The sequence below is a fragment of the Notolabrus celidotus genome, chromosome 12 (assembly GCF_009762535.1).
Source record: "Notolabrus celidotus isolate fNotCel1 chromosome 12, fNotCel1.pri, whole genome shotgun sequence".
Lineage (NCBI taxonomy): Eukaryota > Metazoa > Chordata > Actinopteri > Labriformes > Labridae > Notolabrus > Notolabrus celidotus.
This window is the reverse complement of record NC_048283.1, coordinates 31076605-31094395: the sequence shown is the minus strand read 5'-3', so window position 1 is coordinate 31094395 and position 17791 is coordinate 31076605. Positions and strand designations below refer to the sequence as shown.

At 40.3% G+C, this 17791-nt stretch overlaps 1 protein-coding gene across 1 annotated transcript in view; it reads left to right on the top strand.

The window, feature by feature from the left end:
• The first annotated feature begins 2015 nt into the window (after positions 1–2015).
• rims2a (regulating synaptic membrane exocytosis 2a) overlaps positions 2016–17791 on the top strand; it is a 170845-nt gene continuing 155069 nt past the window's right edge. Inside the window, exon 1 of the mRNA XM_034698543.1 lies at positions 2016–2055. Coding sequence (XP_034554434.1) covers positions 2048–2055 — 8 coding nt within the window. The 5' untranslated portion in view covers positions 2016–2047. The remainder of the gene's footprint in view (positions 2056–17791) is intronic.

Here is a 17791-nt window from a genome sequence, read left to right as displayed (position 1 = left end):
TTAGATAAAACCATGCAAATGGAAAATGTCATCAATTTTCATTTTTACTTTGTTGCCACATGACCAGAGGAAATGATCCAGCTTCTATTAAAATTATAAAGAAATATGTAGGTTATTGGATTGGTCTGTTAGTTCTTGCATGCAGCTGTGAGCAACATTTAATAATTACTTAAATAATAATACGTTTTATTTAAAAGCGCCTTTCTTGACACTCAAGGTCACTTTACAGAAAGATTAAAACACAATAAATAAAACAACACGGTTAAATAAATAAAAAACAGCAAGCAGGGTAACACCAAGTTAAAATGAAGCTGAGAAATTAGTCAGAGAATGCAGTATAAAACGGATGGGGGTCGCCAATCTCTGGCACTGTTATTTTTGGGGGTTACCAACAAAGAGTTTGGGAACCCCTGTACTTAACCACTGAAGTATTGAGTTTCTAAACTGCTTTAACTGTTAATTTAGGTTTTAAACATACTGTTTTTAAAACAGTGAAAATGAAACCTGGACTTTGAGTTAGTTTAAGATACATTTTGCTGCAGGTAAGTTTTTTTTTTTTTTAGAATTAATGATTTTATTTCCTAGATTGATCAATGAAATGTTTTTTAGAATGTCAGGTAATAAAATTGTGTATATCTCAAGTTTCCAAAGTCCATGTTGAAACAAGATCCCTTTTTTTTTTTTTTTTACTGAACGGTGCAACAATCATGAAAAGCAAACAAAGATCTTTTGTGACTATTTTTAATCTGATTTTGTTCACATTGAAGAAGCTTGGAACAATGTTTTGTCTCCTTTTCTCCTCAATTCTGAACTCAAAATGAAACAGTTTCCTCATAGAGAGAGGGGACCACTGGTAGTGTTTATCCCCGTACTTTCCATGTGCCCCTCTCAGCGAGCTCATGATCTGGTTATGAAATATGCATCATGCTCCTGCAGCGTTGTCCCAGCCTCCAGTCCGTGTTTTTGCAGCCGCGCTATCTGCCCGCTGTCAATGAACATCCAGCGCGTCCTTTCGGCTCTCTTCCTCTACGTATTCATTGCCCCGCCCCTTCCTCCTATCTGGATTTCCCCCCCTCCCTCTCTCTCTCTCTCCCCCTCCCTCTCTCTCTCTACCCCCCCTCTCTCTCACACTCTCTCTCCTCTCCCTCTCTCTGTAAATGCATCCATTTTTGTGCATTTAAGAAATCTCCAAGAATTACCAACCTGGAGGAAAGCGAGCTAACCAGAGTGACAGAGGAGGGTAAAGGACTCCAAAGGAAAACAAACAAGGACTGACTGGGCATCTTTCATTTCAGCATGCCTGTGAAGCCTCTCTAAAGGATGGCAGCGATGGGTTAGACAGGATTTATCATGACTGCAAAATAAAAGGCAAGAGTTGGTGGGTTTTTAAATCCTCTGTATTTTTTCAACTTTTTTTAATCCCTGGATGGATGGAGGCTTGTGATTGGAATACCTTGAGGTTGTAGCATACAGCCTGCTCACTCTTAGTTCTTTTAAGGGCATTTATTTCCTATCCAGAGCGTTTTCTATTTCAGGCATTTCCATGCGTAAATGTGGTGTTACAAGCTGCAGCAACGTGAATATTCGCTCGTTCGACTCATGCGAATTTGATCACCTCATTATGATCTTCAAATTGATGAGGATGAAGTCTGTAGTTCATATTTTCACTCTTTACTCTGCAGCACAGTGTAGTATGTGTATGGTACTCCAAACCAAGATGTCATGCCGCCTCTGAAACCACGGTGCCTTCAGCGTGCCCGAGCACCAATTTGAGTTTTAACGGCATGACATGTAGCTAACTGAAATATCGCCCAGAATGCTGCTGGTTGACGGTACTTTTCTCGTTTTGTAGCCACTGTGCGTAAAGATGTCTGCTCCACACGGGCCCCGGGGCGGCCCTGGCCCTGCTGCTGCTGCTGCTGCTGCTGCCTCAGCGGCCGGCGCCATGCCTGAGATGCCGGACCTCAGCCACCTCACCGAGGATGAGAGGAAGATCATCCTCGGTGTCATGGACCGACAGAAGAAGGAGGAAGCGAAGGAACAGTCGATGTTGAAGTAAGAATAAGCTGGGAGAATGGAAACTGTTGGTGCTGCTGCTGGTGGTGTTTGTGGGTTGTTATTACAGTGTGAATTTCTATTATTGTGAGGAACTGAAGGATCATGTTGCCTTGACATGCAAGCTAGAGCTGAAATAGTGAAGGGGAGGTGAATCCTCCCTTCATTGGTTATCAGCTGTTCACTCTACTATATGATATAATTCATAAGACTGACTGGATATGATTTTATTTGTAATGCGGCATATACCCCAGCCTCATTCCCCCCACTATATTGTAGCAAGTACTATAATGGGCTGGGTTAGCAGCAGCGGGCGCCATTTTCACGTAAAAAGCACGCCAAATTGCTTAACCTTTCCCCACGAACGTCACCGAGATTACACAATATGACACTGGAAAGATCATTTAAGGTGTCCTTTGTGGCGATGGCGAACGCGGGGTGTGTGTGATTTGAACATGAAAGTCTCGGTGGATCCTGCCTCCCTCCCTCCCCCCGCTCCCCTTGTGTACAGATGTCGCTCGGAGCTGTTTCAGCACCACGGCGCTGTCCACTGGAGGGTTTGAGTTTTTAAGGTGGACCGCACTGTTTCCGCCATCATCGCTTTAACCTTTAATGTGTCAGCCATAACTTTGCTTTATGATGGGATATTACACTTAGTCGTCTTGCCCTGTTCATAAAAAACATACTTAGTTGATGTATTGATAGTTAAAATATGTGTTAGGTCAGGCAAACTGATGAGAAGAGAGGACATTTGGCTGTGGCCTTAAATATTTCTATCCTGTTGATTTTTTTTTCCTGGTTTCACTCTTTATAGTGAAGAGGATGCACATGCTTGCATTATTGTTTGACTCCTGCAGTATATCAGGCTATATTTGGGGCGATAACTGATGAGTAAGTCCATCCAGTCAGAGAGATCTCTGCCAGGCGTGCTGTTGCTACCGTGTCCAAGCATGGCTAGTCAGACTAATAGAAAGGATGTGTGCCACTATCAATGGGATCTTTTTTATGAGGCTGTTGTGGTAAATATTATCACCAAGGAAGCGTTCTTAATGAAACGAAAGTTGTGCAATCCCTACCTAGTGCAGCTGCATGATAAACATGACTCATGTACTCCAAGACACAGCTACCTCGGCCGCTGCTGTTGCATGCTGTGTGAATCACCCAGGCCTTCTCTCCCATCTCAGGGCCTCCTCCTCCCAAATATCATCCCCCCCCCCCCCCCAGTTTCTCTTTCTTTGAGGTAAAGGGGATTGTCAGGTTTAGTCACTCTTAGTCTGACAGTGATGTCAAAGCCTTATCATGGCTGAGTATGGGCAGAGGAGCCTGTTCTATGTGAGGACTAACATGACTGACTGACTGGCTGGCTGGTTGACTGTCCTCTGTAATGTTAGGTAACTCTGATTGCAGGCCACACTAGATAACAGCGAACAAGAAATCAAGATGTGGAAAAGGGTCTTTGAATTGATCGGTAGCATGCTAATTAGCACAGGAAGTATGTTTCCAGCATGGCTTCATTCCTACATGCGATTTTATCACACAAGCCTGGATCTACTACAGACTGCTTACACGAGACATACTGCAGATTTAATATAAGAGATGCTGGTACTACTTATTTATATGTAAGGTGTTCTGATTGGTCAGATAAGAGATACCTCTGTACATTCTTGTAGCCCAATAGTAACCTTCTATTTATTATTTAATACAGCAAAACCATGTTGATTAGTTCCCATGTGCTCTGTCCATATGTACAAGTGACTCATCATGAGTCATCAAAATAGTGAATCCCCTTTCTTTACCTATGAATCACACAAGCATAACATATCCTAAAGCAGCATTAATATTCTCAGCCCTGGCATAGGTACAACTGCAGTGGATTAACTTGTCACTGGATGGTTTCTTGCATTTTGAGCAGGGTTGGTAGCAAACACCCACTCTGCAACATCCGAACCTATAGCCTGTGCATCTGCACTGTCGCGTTCACGCTCCAATCCCACAACAGCTTGGACGGCTTTGCCAGAAAGTAGCAGTTTGAACATCGAAGTGTGTAATTTAACAGAGGGAATCCTGTGAGGATAGAAGGATGGGGAGGAGAGAGAGGGAGGGAGAGAGAGAGAGAGAGAGAGAGAGAGAGAGAGAGAGAGAGAGAGAGAGAGAGAGAGAGAGAGAGAGAGAGAGAGAGAGAGAGAGAGAGAGAGAGAGAGAGAGAGAGAGAGAAGAGCCTCCAGCTGCAGGGCCTGCCAACTTGCTGTCATCTCACTGGAGGTGCTACAGAGAGTGTGGACGGAAATCCAGAGCTGCTGACTTGCATGTAATTAGCTACTCTCTCCTAGCCTGCTCATACTTAGCAGGCTGTTCTATGTGTGTCTACAAATATGAGCTGTGCTGCACCTATGAGAGGGGATTTTCTAAATTCCACAAGGTGGCGCACTACTAATTGCTTTCTTAGAATTCCTCCCCAGAAAGTTTGTTAAAGCTGCTGTTAATGAAAGTGTTTTAAGTTCAGAACATTTCTAATAATAAGCTCTCTTGGCTTTCTATGCATCACTGAATCTTTGAGCAGTACAGTAATGGAGGTTATGGGACCCCCACCCCCACCAGACTGTTTCCCACAGGCAGACATCAGCTGCCTGTGATGGGGTGACCCACAGAATGCCTGGGGCGCCACTTCTCCTTTCTTACTGTTCCTCCAGTACTGCTTCCTGTTTCTTCTTGATGGCTAGGGGGTGTCAGGTGGAAGTAGTAATGTACTCCACTCTGATTTCTCTCCTCCACACCTCTACCTGCTGATGCTTTGTTCTGTTTCTATGTGTCTTACTCCACATAGTGTTACCTGTATAATGAATGTTTTGGCTGAACAGCACAGTACAGGCCATATATGCAGGGTCTGACTAACTATTCCAGTCCTCCTCTTCCTCAAACATGTATGAGGGGGGGGTCATTAGATTACGGACCTCCTTTGACAATGCTAGCTAATTATGCTGTCTGCCTTGTAGGAGAGACCCCCTATTAGATGTAGCTATTCCAGGGCCCTGAGGTATCTACTGCCCTGCCATCAATTTGGGCATTCCTGTATTTATTGAACTTGAACACAATTGCTTTTAGTTCCCACTTGGGTTGGGAACATAATATGTACATCAAGGTTTCAATCTTTATCTCATTCAATCTAGGTCTAGACCACTCTATGTTAAATTATTAACAAGACCCAACATCAAGACAGGGTAAGATCCAGTCCCGTCTTACAGACAGGACTCAGTCTGATCTCATCTTAATCCACCATGAGCATTGCACCTCACAGTATTTAGCAAGTTAGAGCGGCAAGGACAAACTTCCTTTAACAGGCAGAAACCTCGAGCAGAACCAGACTCATGTTAGACAGCCATCTGGCTTGACCAGTTTGGGTACATTTGTTCTCGGAAAAGACTGTATAGTCTAAAAACCCAATATGAGAGCATTAAGTCATAGAAGCCATAACATTACAACCCTGATATATGAATATTTTTACAAGTTATTAGTGTTATTGACTTTTACACTATTCATATCAGAACATTCATGTAACTGCATTATGACGATATGGTAAGGCTCTTATTATGAACTAAAAGCTGTCATTTAAAAACCTATTAAAAGGGCTTTCAATGAGTTGGTTCCACGCTGTTATATATATTCATATTACAAAATTACTCAAATAAAACAGGAACACTAAGAAATACATTCTGCAAATATTTAACAAGATAAGAAACACTTTTTGTAAAATATGTATGATATATTTAACCTCATTGCTGTCTAAACTAGATGTTTACAGCTCCATCATCCTTCTTGTTAACACTACTTCACTACACTGGACACTTCATGCAGGGATGAGAAGCCAGTTAAGACAAGTCATTCATCTTGAGATTTCATAACAAATAAAATATTTACATGGATTATTAAGGGTATACAAGCTAGTGATCTTAATTTAGTGTTTCCGATCAGCCATTTTTCAGATCCAACCCACCCTCCATTGGTTCTGTCAATGGACATTTGGCAATAATCATGATTTCCAGGTTAGCAATGAAACACAGCTTTGGCAGGAGGCGTAGGGGGGATGTTATGTGTGTTAAGAATGAACAGAGCTGACCTTGTATTACCTTTGATTGATCACTTCCCTTTCCCTTTCCCTGTGCCCCCCAAGCCCTCTATATTCACACACCTCCACCCTGTCCCGGACATCTATCTGATAGTGCAAGAGCGCTCCATGGACCAGCTAGAACTATACTGGGCTGGCCTGTGTCCCTGGAGGCTTTACAATAGGGTCTCAGCACTCCTGAAATAGAGAGGTCGTGGTAGAGTGCACACACACACATGGAATGTGTATAAATCAAAACGTTAATAAATGCAAATTTTAATTTTATTTTTAATACATTTCTAATTTTCCTTTTCTTTTCTGTTTCATTATATTTGTCATTTTAATTGTGTTCTTTTATGCTTGTTTGAATGTTTCCAATGCTTTTAATCGTTTAACGTAAAGCACATTGAGTTGCCCTCTGGTATGAAATGCGCTATACAAATGAAGTTGCCTTGCCTTGTATTGCCTAATGTGATTTGGCTCTGGAAAAAAATGAGACCTTAACACAGATATGATGACCACAACTTGGTGGGGAGAGACAAACCTGACAAAAAAAAAGTATGTATGTATCTTCTATAAAGAAATAATAATAATGCTAATAATGCTAACAATGATCATAATACTCAGAGTAATAATAATAATAATAATAATAATAATAATAATAATAATAATAATAATAATAATGAAAATAATATATTATTATACATTAGTGGTCATTTTATCTTATTTAATTTAATTTAATTTAATTTAATTTAATTTAATTTAATTTAATTTAATTTAATTTAATTTAATTTAATTTTTTAAAACTTTTTCCAAAATCAGAATCCAATACCAAATATTGAAAGCCAGTCAGGCCAGGAGCATTTTAATGAAAAAAAAACTAAATAAAAAGTGATTGCATTGTGGCAATAAATGAAATCCACAGAATTGAATGTAGTGTAAAGTATGGCGCATATGGATAGTGTTTTCGTACTGTCTAAATGATTATACTAAACCTTTCACAACCTGCTAAAGGTTTACTGTAAGCAGTTGTGTTCATGCCAATAAAGCAATTTGAAAAAAAAAAAAAGGGAGACCTATGGTTGTGAAATGAGGCGAGGCAATAATCAGAAGCTTCCCACTGGACAATATACAGTATACACTCTCTGTGCTCTCCTCTTGTTCCCTTAGCTCACTCACCCATGCTCACTCCCTTCCCATGCAAAGAGCAGATTCTGTCATGAGTGTTCTAGAGCCTCCCATCCCCCATCACTTTCCCCAAGGGAGAGAGAGGGAGAGAGAGAAAGTAAAGAGTGGATGCTATCTTGACTATAAAGCAGAATGCACAGCAAATGAACACATCTTGATGCTGATTAAAGAAAACAATGTGCTTTGGTTGTGGGATATTAACATATTGTCAGGTAGTTTGCCTCAGCTGTTTGGAACACAACTGATCTATCTATCTATACATCTATCTATACATCTATCTATACATACATATTGCTAGCTAGCTAGAGCTGGGTGATTGAAAACAAAAGCCAGTTTAATTCAGACTATTTTAATCCAACAGTTATTACATTTGAATATGAGAACGGATAATACAGTAAAGAAAGTATATGTGGCTTCATACAGTGTAAACAATTTCAAACAAGCTATCTTGCTTCTTCAGAGTTATAAAATAACATGACACGAAGCAAAAGAGTGGTTCACTACATTTTTTTTGACACTGAGACAGCTTGACAGCACAGAGAAGTCTCATTCTGGCTTTGCCACACAGGCAGAACTCATTGAAACACATTAGAAGGCTGTTTCATTGGATTAGTTGACAATAACAATAAATAAAATCACAAAAAGTGTCCTATGCTAAGATATGACTGGGTAAGAAAGGTAAAGAGAGGTCACATGAGGATAAGCTAAAATTGGAATGGAGAAGGAGATGAGATTGCAGGAGGAGAGGAAAGTGTAGGACAGGTTGGCAAAGGAGAAATGAGAGGAAATGAGGAGGGACAAGGGGACAAGAGGAGAAGGGAGGACAGGAAGGGAGAAGAGCACATCAGAGTGAAAATGAGAGGAGAGACACTGACGTCTGAGATGCTATCAGGTCTCGCTGCTGATATGACAGCCTCAGTCCCATTGACAGAGCAATCAGCCTGCCATCTCCTGTAGCCTGCTATTCTCTTATGTGGCACAGCACACCATTGGGTCCTATTGTCTCACAGGGCTTTGTTCTAAATAACATCTGCATTCGTCAGCAGGGGTTTTGTTCTCTGCTGGGCTCTTATCCCTCAAGCAAAGTTTGAAGGGATTTTCCTGCCCCTGGCTGCGCAATTTGAAATGCCCTTGGTGAAACATGACAGCAGGAAAATGCTTCAGAATGAGAAGTAGGTTGTAATAGCTAGTTCAAGGGATGTTGTATATCTGTAGTAATGTATAACCAAGTGCAAAAATGGGGTGCAGTGGAATGTATTTTGATGAAATAATTACTTAACAGAGCCTAATGCAGCTTTTTGATCATAAGAAATGTTTGTTTATGTTGGATTGTTTTTTTGGGAACACATTGTGTACTCTGCAGCCTTTATGTGAAACAAATATTGAAAATATGACACCGTGTATAACTTCTACTGATGACAAAATGTCAAAAATGTATATGATTACAACACAACCGATTAGTAATACTGTACTCAGCCAGGATAAACTCCAAAAACAGCCCCAGTGCTAGAACATCTGGCCTGTTGTTACATAAGCCCCCCAGCATGCTGTGCAAGAGTAGCCAGAATGGGATCAACACAATTCAGGGGAAATTCAAATAGACCTAAATAGTAGTTCTTGAAGGTGAAAAACAGAAAAAAGTAGGTAAGTAAAATATTTAAAAGGTTGTATCTGCCAACTAGAGCAAGGAGAGTAGAAATGTGAGAGCAAAAGGCATAGAGAAGCGGCCACTTTATCACTTTTATTGCCCATTGTCACCATCCACCCTGAGTAAACTCGAGAGGGAGATATACAGCATCTGACGCTCTGAGGGAAGCCCGGTGCTTCAAGGAACACATGTACCTGCTATAGATTACCTTTATAATACGGCAATGTTTCAGAGGAAGCAAAACTAACATTTTTGTTACACATCTAGACTATAACAGGAAGGCTGGCACAGGTGCTGTGTCAGCACAGGTATACTGTAGTGTGACATGTTTTTTCTCACCTGTGAGAATTGCTCTGGCTTTGTTTTATGGTCATTGAACCCTATATGATCATTGAAAGGTCAAAGAAAAAGACAGCTCTCCCCTCTGCACAGCACAGACCTCAAAAGATGCTGCCTGGAGGGCTATTGATATCCAGGGTTTGATACAGACGGGACTCCATCAGATTAATCAGTCACTGATCTGTGACCAGGGTTTGTCAGATCTGTTTAACACTGGTAATTTATTTGATTTTTTATTCCTTAATTATTTGCATCCATTATATGCATTACTGCTGAAGTCTTTGTATCATGACTGTGAGGTAGAGACTGAAGGACACTGAAAACAAGCAAACAAAACAAGAGATATATACCTGGACAGGGAAAGTTAGAGCATGTTGCGAGGCTGTTGAATTGCCAGTTACTTGGAGTGGAAGATGCACCAAGTTATCCAAAGCTGGTTGAACTTAAAGTATGAGAACCTTCACGCTCTTAGTGGACCTATAAATAGTGGAGGCATTCAGCTTTCAGCAGCCAGGCATTTAAACAGGCAGCAAGGCCTGTGGTTAACACTACCAGGAAAGGAAAGCCAGGCAGCAGAGCAAAGACGACAGTTGGAAAAGCTCCAACTAGCAACAACACAGAGGACCTCCTCAAGAATGTACAGTCATTTAGTTAATTCATAGAGTGAATGAAAGACAATTTAATCACACATTTGGTGGCATTTGAAGGTTAATCATTGATTTGATATCTATTAAATTAACCTCTTGATATCATAAAACATGACTAACATCCATCATAGTTCTTCTTGCCTTTTATCATAACAGTTTGAATTTCTATACTATACCAGTTTGATGTTCCAACCAAGCTGCAACCTCCAGTCTTAAAAGATGATGCCAATGCGAAAGTGTTAAAAACTGCAGTTTATGGAGGTTCCACTTGAGGCTGGCAACAGAAACACCAGAAACCGCGTACACACCCATTCAAATAAGCCGATCTTTACAGCAAAAAAAACCAACATCTTTACATCCTGGTTCAAAAATTGTATTCGGTCTAACTGAATAACTAGTTTGTCTTACTTATGATTTTTGCCTAAATAAGGGCATGGCTTACTTGACTGACAGATGGACATCCTATAGCTGTTAGCAAAGAGGCTAAAGGCCTGCTTCGACTCCACATCTTTGCGTCATGACAGATTGACTGACGTTTGGTTGAGTCAGCATTTCAATATGGAAACCGCTGACAATAGGCTTCGTGGGTCACGTGACGGAGACTTTTTGTATCCATTTTGCCAACCCTTGTTGAAAATGAAAAAATGTCAAGAAAAATGGAAAAATGTCAAGAAGGGCTGTTTATGCCATACAAATCATCAGTGGTGGTTATAAGCAATTGACTTTACAACACATGATTTCTGTCTCAGTGGTGTCAACCATTGGTTCCTGAAGAGATACTATGCAGCCTGAACATGGTGGTCACCATACTGAAAATGCTGAGACCAACTTACTTCTGGCTACTCCATTAACAAGCAAGGAGGTGGAGTTGAGGCAGGTTTTGGCCCCTTGATGAATGGCTGCAATGCGCACACGTCAGTCTAATCAACTCCCTTGTGTCCCATGTGGACTTGTTTTATTGTGGTTGTCTTTGTTGGATTGTTATATATCCTTTGACATATAATAATCAAACCTAATCAAAAAATGGATGGGTTTTAAAGAATTTGAAAAGTTTGTACAAATGAAGGAGAAAACTTTTGGGACCAAACCACTTTTTAGACCAGGCTGTAGGCATGTTTGATTTTGCTGTAAAAATAAGCTTTTCTTTTTGGCTTTATGGGCAAGCATCAAGAGGGACTGCCCTTTTTTAAGTTCTGTATTTGCTTCACTTTTCAGCACCAGAGGTTGCTGCTTGTTATAAGAGTTAGGGTTAGATATTACAACCTAAAATAAAACAATCTATACTATCTATACTGTCATTGATGGTCTTGCTTTTGTAGGAAACGTAGAAGCACTGGTATTTATTTCAGTCTGTTCCACTACCTAAAAATGTCTTACTGAAGCTGTAAAGGTCAGAATAATAACTAAGCTGGTATGTTCTATTTTAATAGAGCAGAAATGTGGTTGTTTTTTAGGCAACATAAAGTCAGGCTGTCAGTTAAGGGAAGTTTTGGGACGCACATTTTCTCTTTTTTTTTCTAAACGTTACATTTGGGGATTAATGTCACATATGCGTGTATTAATTATGGTTTTCAAGCCAACAGGTTATTAGCTAAAAACACTAAAAGGAAAGGAAGCACATGGAAAAAGCTAAACAGTATGTTTAAACTCTTAAAGCTTTGCTTATCTGCACCTCTAATTTCACAAATTAGTTCTTTATACCTACTTTGACAGACATGTAAAAGTGACTTAAAAACCTAAACTTTATTTCAAGCTAGCAGCTCTAGCTTTATGTGTTTCACAAAAGCAGTGGATGCCAGTTGCACATCTTCTTATTTGTCTCTTTTCAGGCAAAAAAAACAATGATCAATGAAGCATTATCTGCCTCTTGTCTAGATTCAGCTAGCAGCAGCTATAGACAAAGCAGAGTGCCTTCTTCTTCTTCCTTGCTTGTGTATTAGGTCCCTTTGAGGGATTCAAAGGTTCAAGCAAAGTCTGGCAATTCATTCATATATATATATATGGTAAAAACTATATCAGTTACATATCACGTGTGCCATTGACGATGCAGTCTAACAGCACAAAACTTAACTTACAACAACGGAAGTAAAATTATAATCAGTCCTGAGTGGAAGCTCATAAGGGCACCTTAATGAGAAATTTTAAAGTGGCACAGATATAACAAATACAATTACAGTAAGCAATAAAAGTCCTGTAAATTCAACCCCCAGATGCTTTGCTTTGTGTGTGAGCTGGTCTATTTATGAGGGGTAGTTTACACAGGGTGCTCTTATCTTCCCTTCCCTCTGTGTATTTGTGTGTCTGTCCATGTTCTGCTCAATCAAGACTCAGCTGGTAGAAGCAGGTGCAAGCTGGTGACTCAAATGTGTGCATGTTGACCAGCCGGTCTTTCTGATATGCCTTTGTGTGGCCCAAAACTCAAACCATTCAGTGCCTTCTATAAACAAATGCGCCCTCCTTTTATTTGTCCAGCAAATGCACACAGAGATACTACATTCTCAATGAAACACCCACACACTCACACAAACTAACTCAGCTGAGGTCTCACAACCAGACAGTAGAATCTATTACGTAATGATTGGTGCAGTGATTCTGTTGTAAAACTTTATTGGTTATTGTTAGAGGTCTGGTAGATTTCAGAGGTAAGATGCTTCGTGGCATTACAGTGTATACATGTACAGTATGCTGATGTAGGTAGATTACAAAGGCAGACGACTGACATAAATAAGGGAGGATAAAGAGCAGCCACTATTATAACGTCACTAATGCAGCCCTGGCCCCTTATATAAGCCCACTGTTCGAACACACACACACAGCGCTACTGTGTAACCTACACTAGGACATACTGTACAACATATAGACCACTGCTCACACTGCCTAGGGCTGAAGGTGGCTTTGTGAGCGCTTTTCAAAGCGTTATTCTACAGATTCTGTATCAGTATGTGAGCATGCGTTAGCGTATTCACGGTTGCTGGGTTTGGGTAGTCTTGCGTGTACGCTATCTAAAGCGAAAATAACAGTAAAAGAGGCCTGCTTTTCATCCCCCGTCATCTGACACTGATTAGGGGAGAGACACAGTGAGCTGATGTTGTGATCCGGGGATCGTGCTCCTCGACCGAAGTCTGATGGAGGATCTCCCACTAATCCCTTAATATCACTTGTCCCACTGAGATACTCCCGCCATTGCCATGGTGATGCTGAGATGGCCTGGATGTGTAGAAGTGGAAGAGGGAGGGGGGAAGAGGGGGGGCATTGTTGTACAGGAGCGAAAGGAGAGAGATCCCCCTTTGTAAAACATAAACACAATCATTTAAAGACGTATTTCAAGGCAGGAAATGCAGGCATTTAAAGTCACCAGGCATCAGGCCATGAGGGGGAAGAAGAGAGGAGGGGGTTTACAGACAGCAAATAAAGGCTGGTCACCTGTAACATGTCTGAAAAGGAGTGGGAAGAAGTAACACTTCCGGTATTAAATCCCCTTCTCTGTAATTAATGATCAAGTAAGCTTCCCTTTTATATACAAACATATCCAATATTCATCTCTTTTTAAAGATTGTCCATACTCCTTTTTTTTGTTTATACCTATACATTAACATTACAAGTAATCCATCACCCAGTGATTATCACACCCCTTCTTCAGTCCTGCACTTTGTGAAAATCATGTCCTTACCTAACTTTAAAATTGCTTAAGGTAAGGCACTGCTTCAGCTCCGCCCTCACACTGTTCCGTAGTTTTACTCCACAGATTGAAATGGAAAATTTTCTGATGGTTGTTCGCACTGACATTTTTTTGAAATTAAAATTTTCCCTCAAGTTCTTTGATTTGGGATTTTGCAGCAATTAAATACAGACTTTGAGAGACAGCAAGTAAAGTTAATCTCTCTGATGATAACATGCAAATAGTTAGTCTCTATGATATGTAATTAGAAGATAATATAATGGGGTAATAGATACCTCAATTCCAAGGTGTGAAACATCATACGGCATCTACAGTAAGATTTTAGCAAAGTGACACGTGCAGCCTGTTTGCACTGAGGTGATATCATATTGCTTCTCTGCCTGTGTACACTGTGCCGCATACAGTTTAGTCAAGCTAGCTAATAGTGACGTGCTGTAGTGCTGAATTAGGACAGGAAGGAGTAGACTGAGCCAACAATAGGCAAGGTATCCATTACCTCTCTATTGTTAGTCATGGCTGGACTATTATTATATTCCAGAATGAGACACAAGCAGCTGACTGCAGTTTCAGCACAGCCCACCTACTGCTACCAGCCAGGAACAACAAAATCATGGAGAGGTTTTTGTGAGTGTTTGAGGACGGTACTGTTGGGATTTTAGTTAGAGGCAATGTCAGATATTGGCACAGAATTGGAGTGCTATCCTGTTCAACAACAACTATATCCTTCCAACTTCTTTTTTTTAACAAATGGGCCAAAGCAAGCCTTGTTTTTTTGTTTTTTTGGACCAAACCTGAGGTGTTCCTATCACTGGCGAATCCTTCCCCAAAGAGAGCAGGCAGAAGTGCTCAAACTAGGCTCTCGCTGACTACAGGACTGGAAATAATATGGCAGTCATAGCAAGACTGGACAAAATTGGTACTTGAGTAGTGCCTCAATGCTTCACCCTGTGTATTATAGGGTTAGAGGAGGACATGTAGATGCATTGAGCCGTCTCTGTCTGGCTATTGAAGCTGGAGATTGGGCTAACGCAAAGGGCAGTGACCTATCTGTGGTGGGGTTAGCACTGAATTTTTAAGAGTATTCCCGATGGAGCTGTTGAGCTGTGTGTGGGAGGAGTTGTGACGTTAGCATGGGACAATGTCAGCTGCCAAGAAAGTGCTGATCACAGCCAGAATAAAATGTATCTGTGTCAGGATGAATAAAGTGGGCTGACAAGAAGAAGCAACCAAGCATTCACATTCAAAGAGAGACGTGTTCATGCACACTCCATTACTGGAGCAAACAAGTGCATATTGGTACGGACGTAAAAACATGGTGTATCACTGCCTCTGACCAAATGTTGCTCATATTGTTGATACAGTTCCACTGTATAATAAAGTAGCTGTATCATAATGAATGTTGTGCATATGTTTCCTGTAAGCCTCACATGGAAATACACTTGTGAATGTGTGGGCTGCTGGGTGATTAGCTGACTCTTTGCCACTTGGAAATCTCTCAGGAGGGGAGATATGGAGCAGCTCAATTGAATCCTGGCAGGTAATCTGAGGAAACAGATGGATTTTAGTTATATTTGGCATGAGATTACCCACTTCCCCGTTGCTCAGAAAATCTGCTGTTGCCAACTCTTGTTTGACAATCTGAATATTAGTCCTTGGTCAGGAGGTCTGGGTTGTGCGCTGTTAGATTGCCTATTCTGATGAGTGTGCCCCATGGATTCAATCCTATCTGTGCTTTCTAAGGCCCAGCTGTGGTAGCTGGCCAACCCCTCCACACCGAGGCGCTTGCCCTCTCGTCGTCCCTCCTGCCCTGCCTATCGCACCGTGCCAGCGCCCCGTGCCAGAGGAAGTTATCAACGCTCTATCCCCTGCCCCTAATCCTCTCTGAGGTGGAGAGAAAGTGTTAAGTAGCACTTCTTCTGGCATTTATTGAAGAGGTAGAATGAACAGGTGCCTCAAGACCTAATCATCTGTCTTTAAATGAGCTGCTATTTTTAGTGCACACTCTCCCTTTCCAGGAGATTTGCAGGGAGTGTACAGTAAAGGTGGTACAGTGAGAGATTTCTGTTTAATATAATCTGTGGGGGTAATACTGGAACTGGGTTATCTTCTGCATGTTGGTTTTCTTTACATTGCTGCGTTGGGCTCATCCTAAATTACTTTGGATGGAATAACAACAAATATGTATCTTTGGTTTAGTTTGTTTTGGTTTTGTTCTACACAATATACAAATTGCAAACCTTACAAATACAGTTTTGAATACTTGTTCATGCATAGACAACTTGTATTAGATAATTAAAGAACACAAGAAGTGTCCCATCACATGAACAAAGAGACAGGATATTGAGGCATGACACAGCATGGTGAGGCATGGTCATTTTCAGTTATGCTAAAATAGGACTATGTCTTGAGATGAAATTTGTTGTGACTTGGCACTATTTAAATGAAGATTGATTGATTGATTGATTGATTGATTGATTGATTAATCCATATGTATTAATGATGAACATTAGCTTGACCGGCGGTACTCCCTTATGCTACGTCACATCTGATTATCTGTTTTTAACATGGTAGTGAAATAAAACTTGCAAAATTGACCTAAGAAGCCACTGTAGTGTATTAACCCATACATTTAATTGATTAAAACTCATGATCAATTATTTTTGTTAAAATAGCATTTTCTTAAATTTGTTATTAGATTTTTTGTCAAAAAGTAACATATATATCAAATATATACAATCAGTAAGTCAAAAGTTTTTGCCTTGAAGGTACACTGTACATCTGCATGATACAATGTAATATCATCTTCATACAGAACTTGCTACATACATGATATATCAAATATCACTCACTCTTTTTTGTATATAAATGAGTTCAGATTGAATTGATTGATTGATAGTTACATTAAGCAGATCTATTTAATCAAGGCAGCCAGGGAAGTAAGGTGTGACCTTTACCATGACCCAGTGGTGTTTTTAAAAAAAAAGTGGTTCATGTTTACATCATCATACTGTATACACTAACACAATACTGGAACCAAAATTTGTCTTGCACAACAAAATACTTTAATAGTACCTTTATAACCTCTAGTAAGAAAATCCCTGTAGCAAATTGTGTCTGAATTTGTTCACACTAACATTAACCTCATTTCCTGGCAGTACACTGGCTGTATGTACCACCATGTTAATGATGTATGTAGCCGGTATGTACCCACCGAGCCAGATTACACCAATGATCCAATTATAACTCAGTTGGTAGTGGACTCAAAGGTCCTGCAGGGTCACTACTTAGCCATTAGATCCTCTATCACAGATTTGTTACTGATTTTTTTTAAGTTGTGATTCTAAGTTTAGGCTACTTAAATATCTGTTTAGACATGATGTTAAATCATGTCATCTATCTGGCAAGGTTGTATCCACACAATCTATCTGTTGTAGTTTGATGCTCATACATGGACGCATGTTGATGTTGTTTATAATGCACGGACCCAATGTGCTGATGCAGACCAAAAGCTAAACAATGGCATCCGCCACATAAAGTGAATTAATTGCATTATTAAGCTGTGCATGCAATGTATGGCAGCATTACATTTTAAAAGTTTTCTTTTAAGTACATAGTGATTTGTGATAAGCAACGTATATGCTCATAGTAGGAACCTGTGTTTCTTGGTGTAGGATTATACATGAGGTGCACTGCAAAGATGGTAAACCCAAAGGCAGGGTTTCATTGTTGAAAAAATTCCATAAGTCCTCAAAAAAAGACCCGTATTCAATTTGTGTCCGGGCCACTTACTATAGCCAGGATCATGTCCTTCATGAGTGAATTAAGGCCAGCTTTTAATTATTGGCCAGGGCTGATGTCATCATTGGCTAGGAGCTCTTATCTTGATGGCGCTGAATTCTATCCACATATATGATGAGCTGGTGTGACCCAAATATCATAGTTTATAGACAGCGTACTTCCTAGAGTAAGCGTGCAAAAAGCAGCTTGTTCAGATTTTAGCAAAAAAGGGGAAAAATAAAATAAAGCTCTCATGCATGATAGCGCAGCCTATTGTGCCAGACAGCCCCACACTGATTTAACTCCTGATTATTATAATAATGATCATGTTTTTTGGACCAATATATACATTTTTT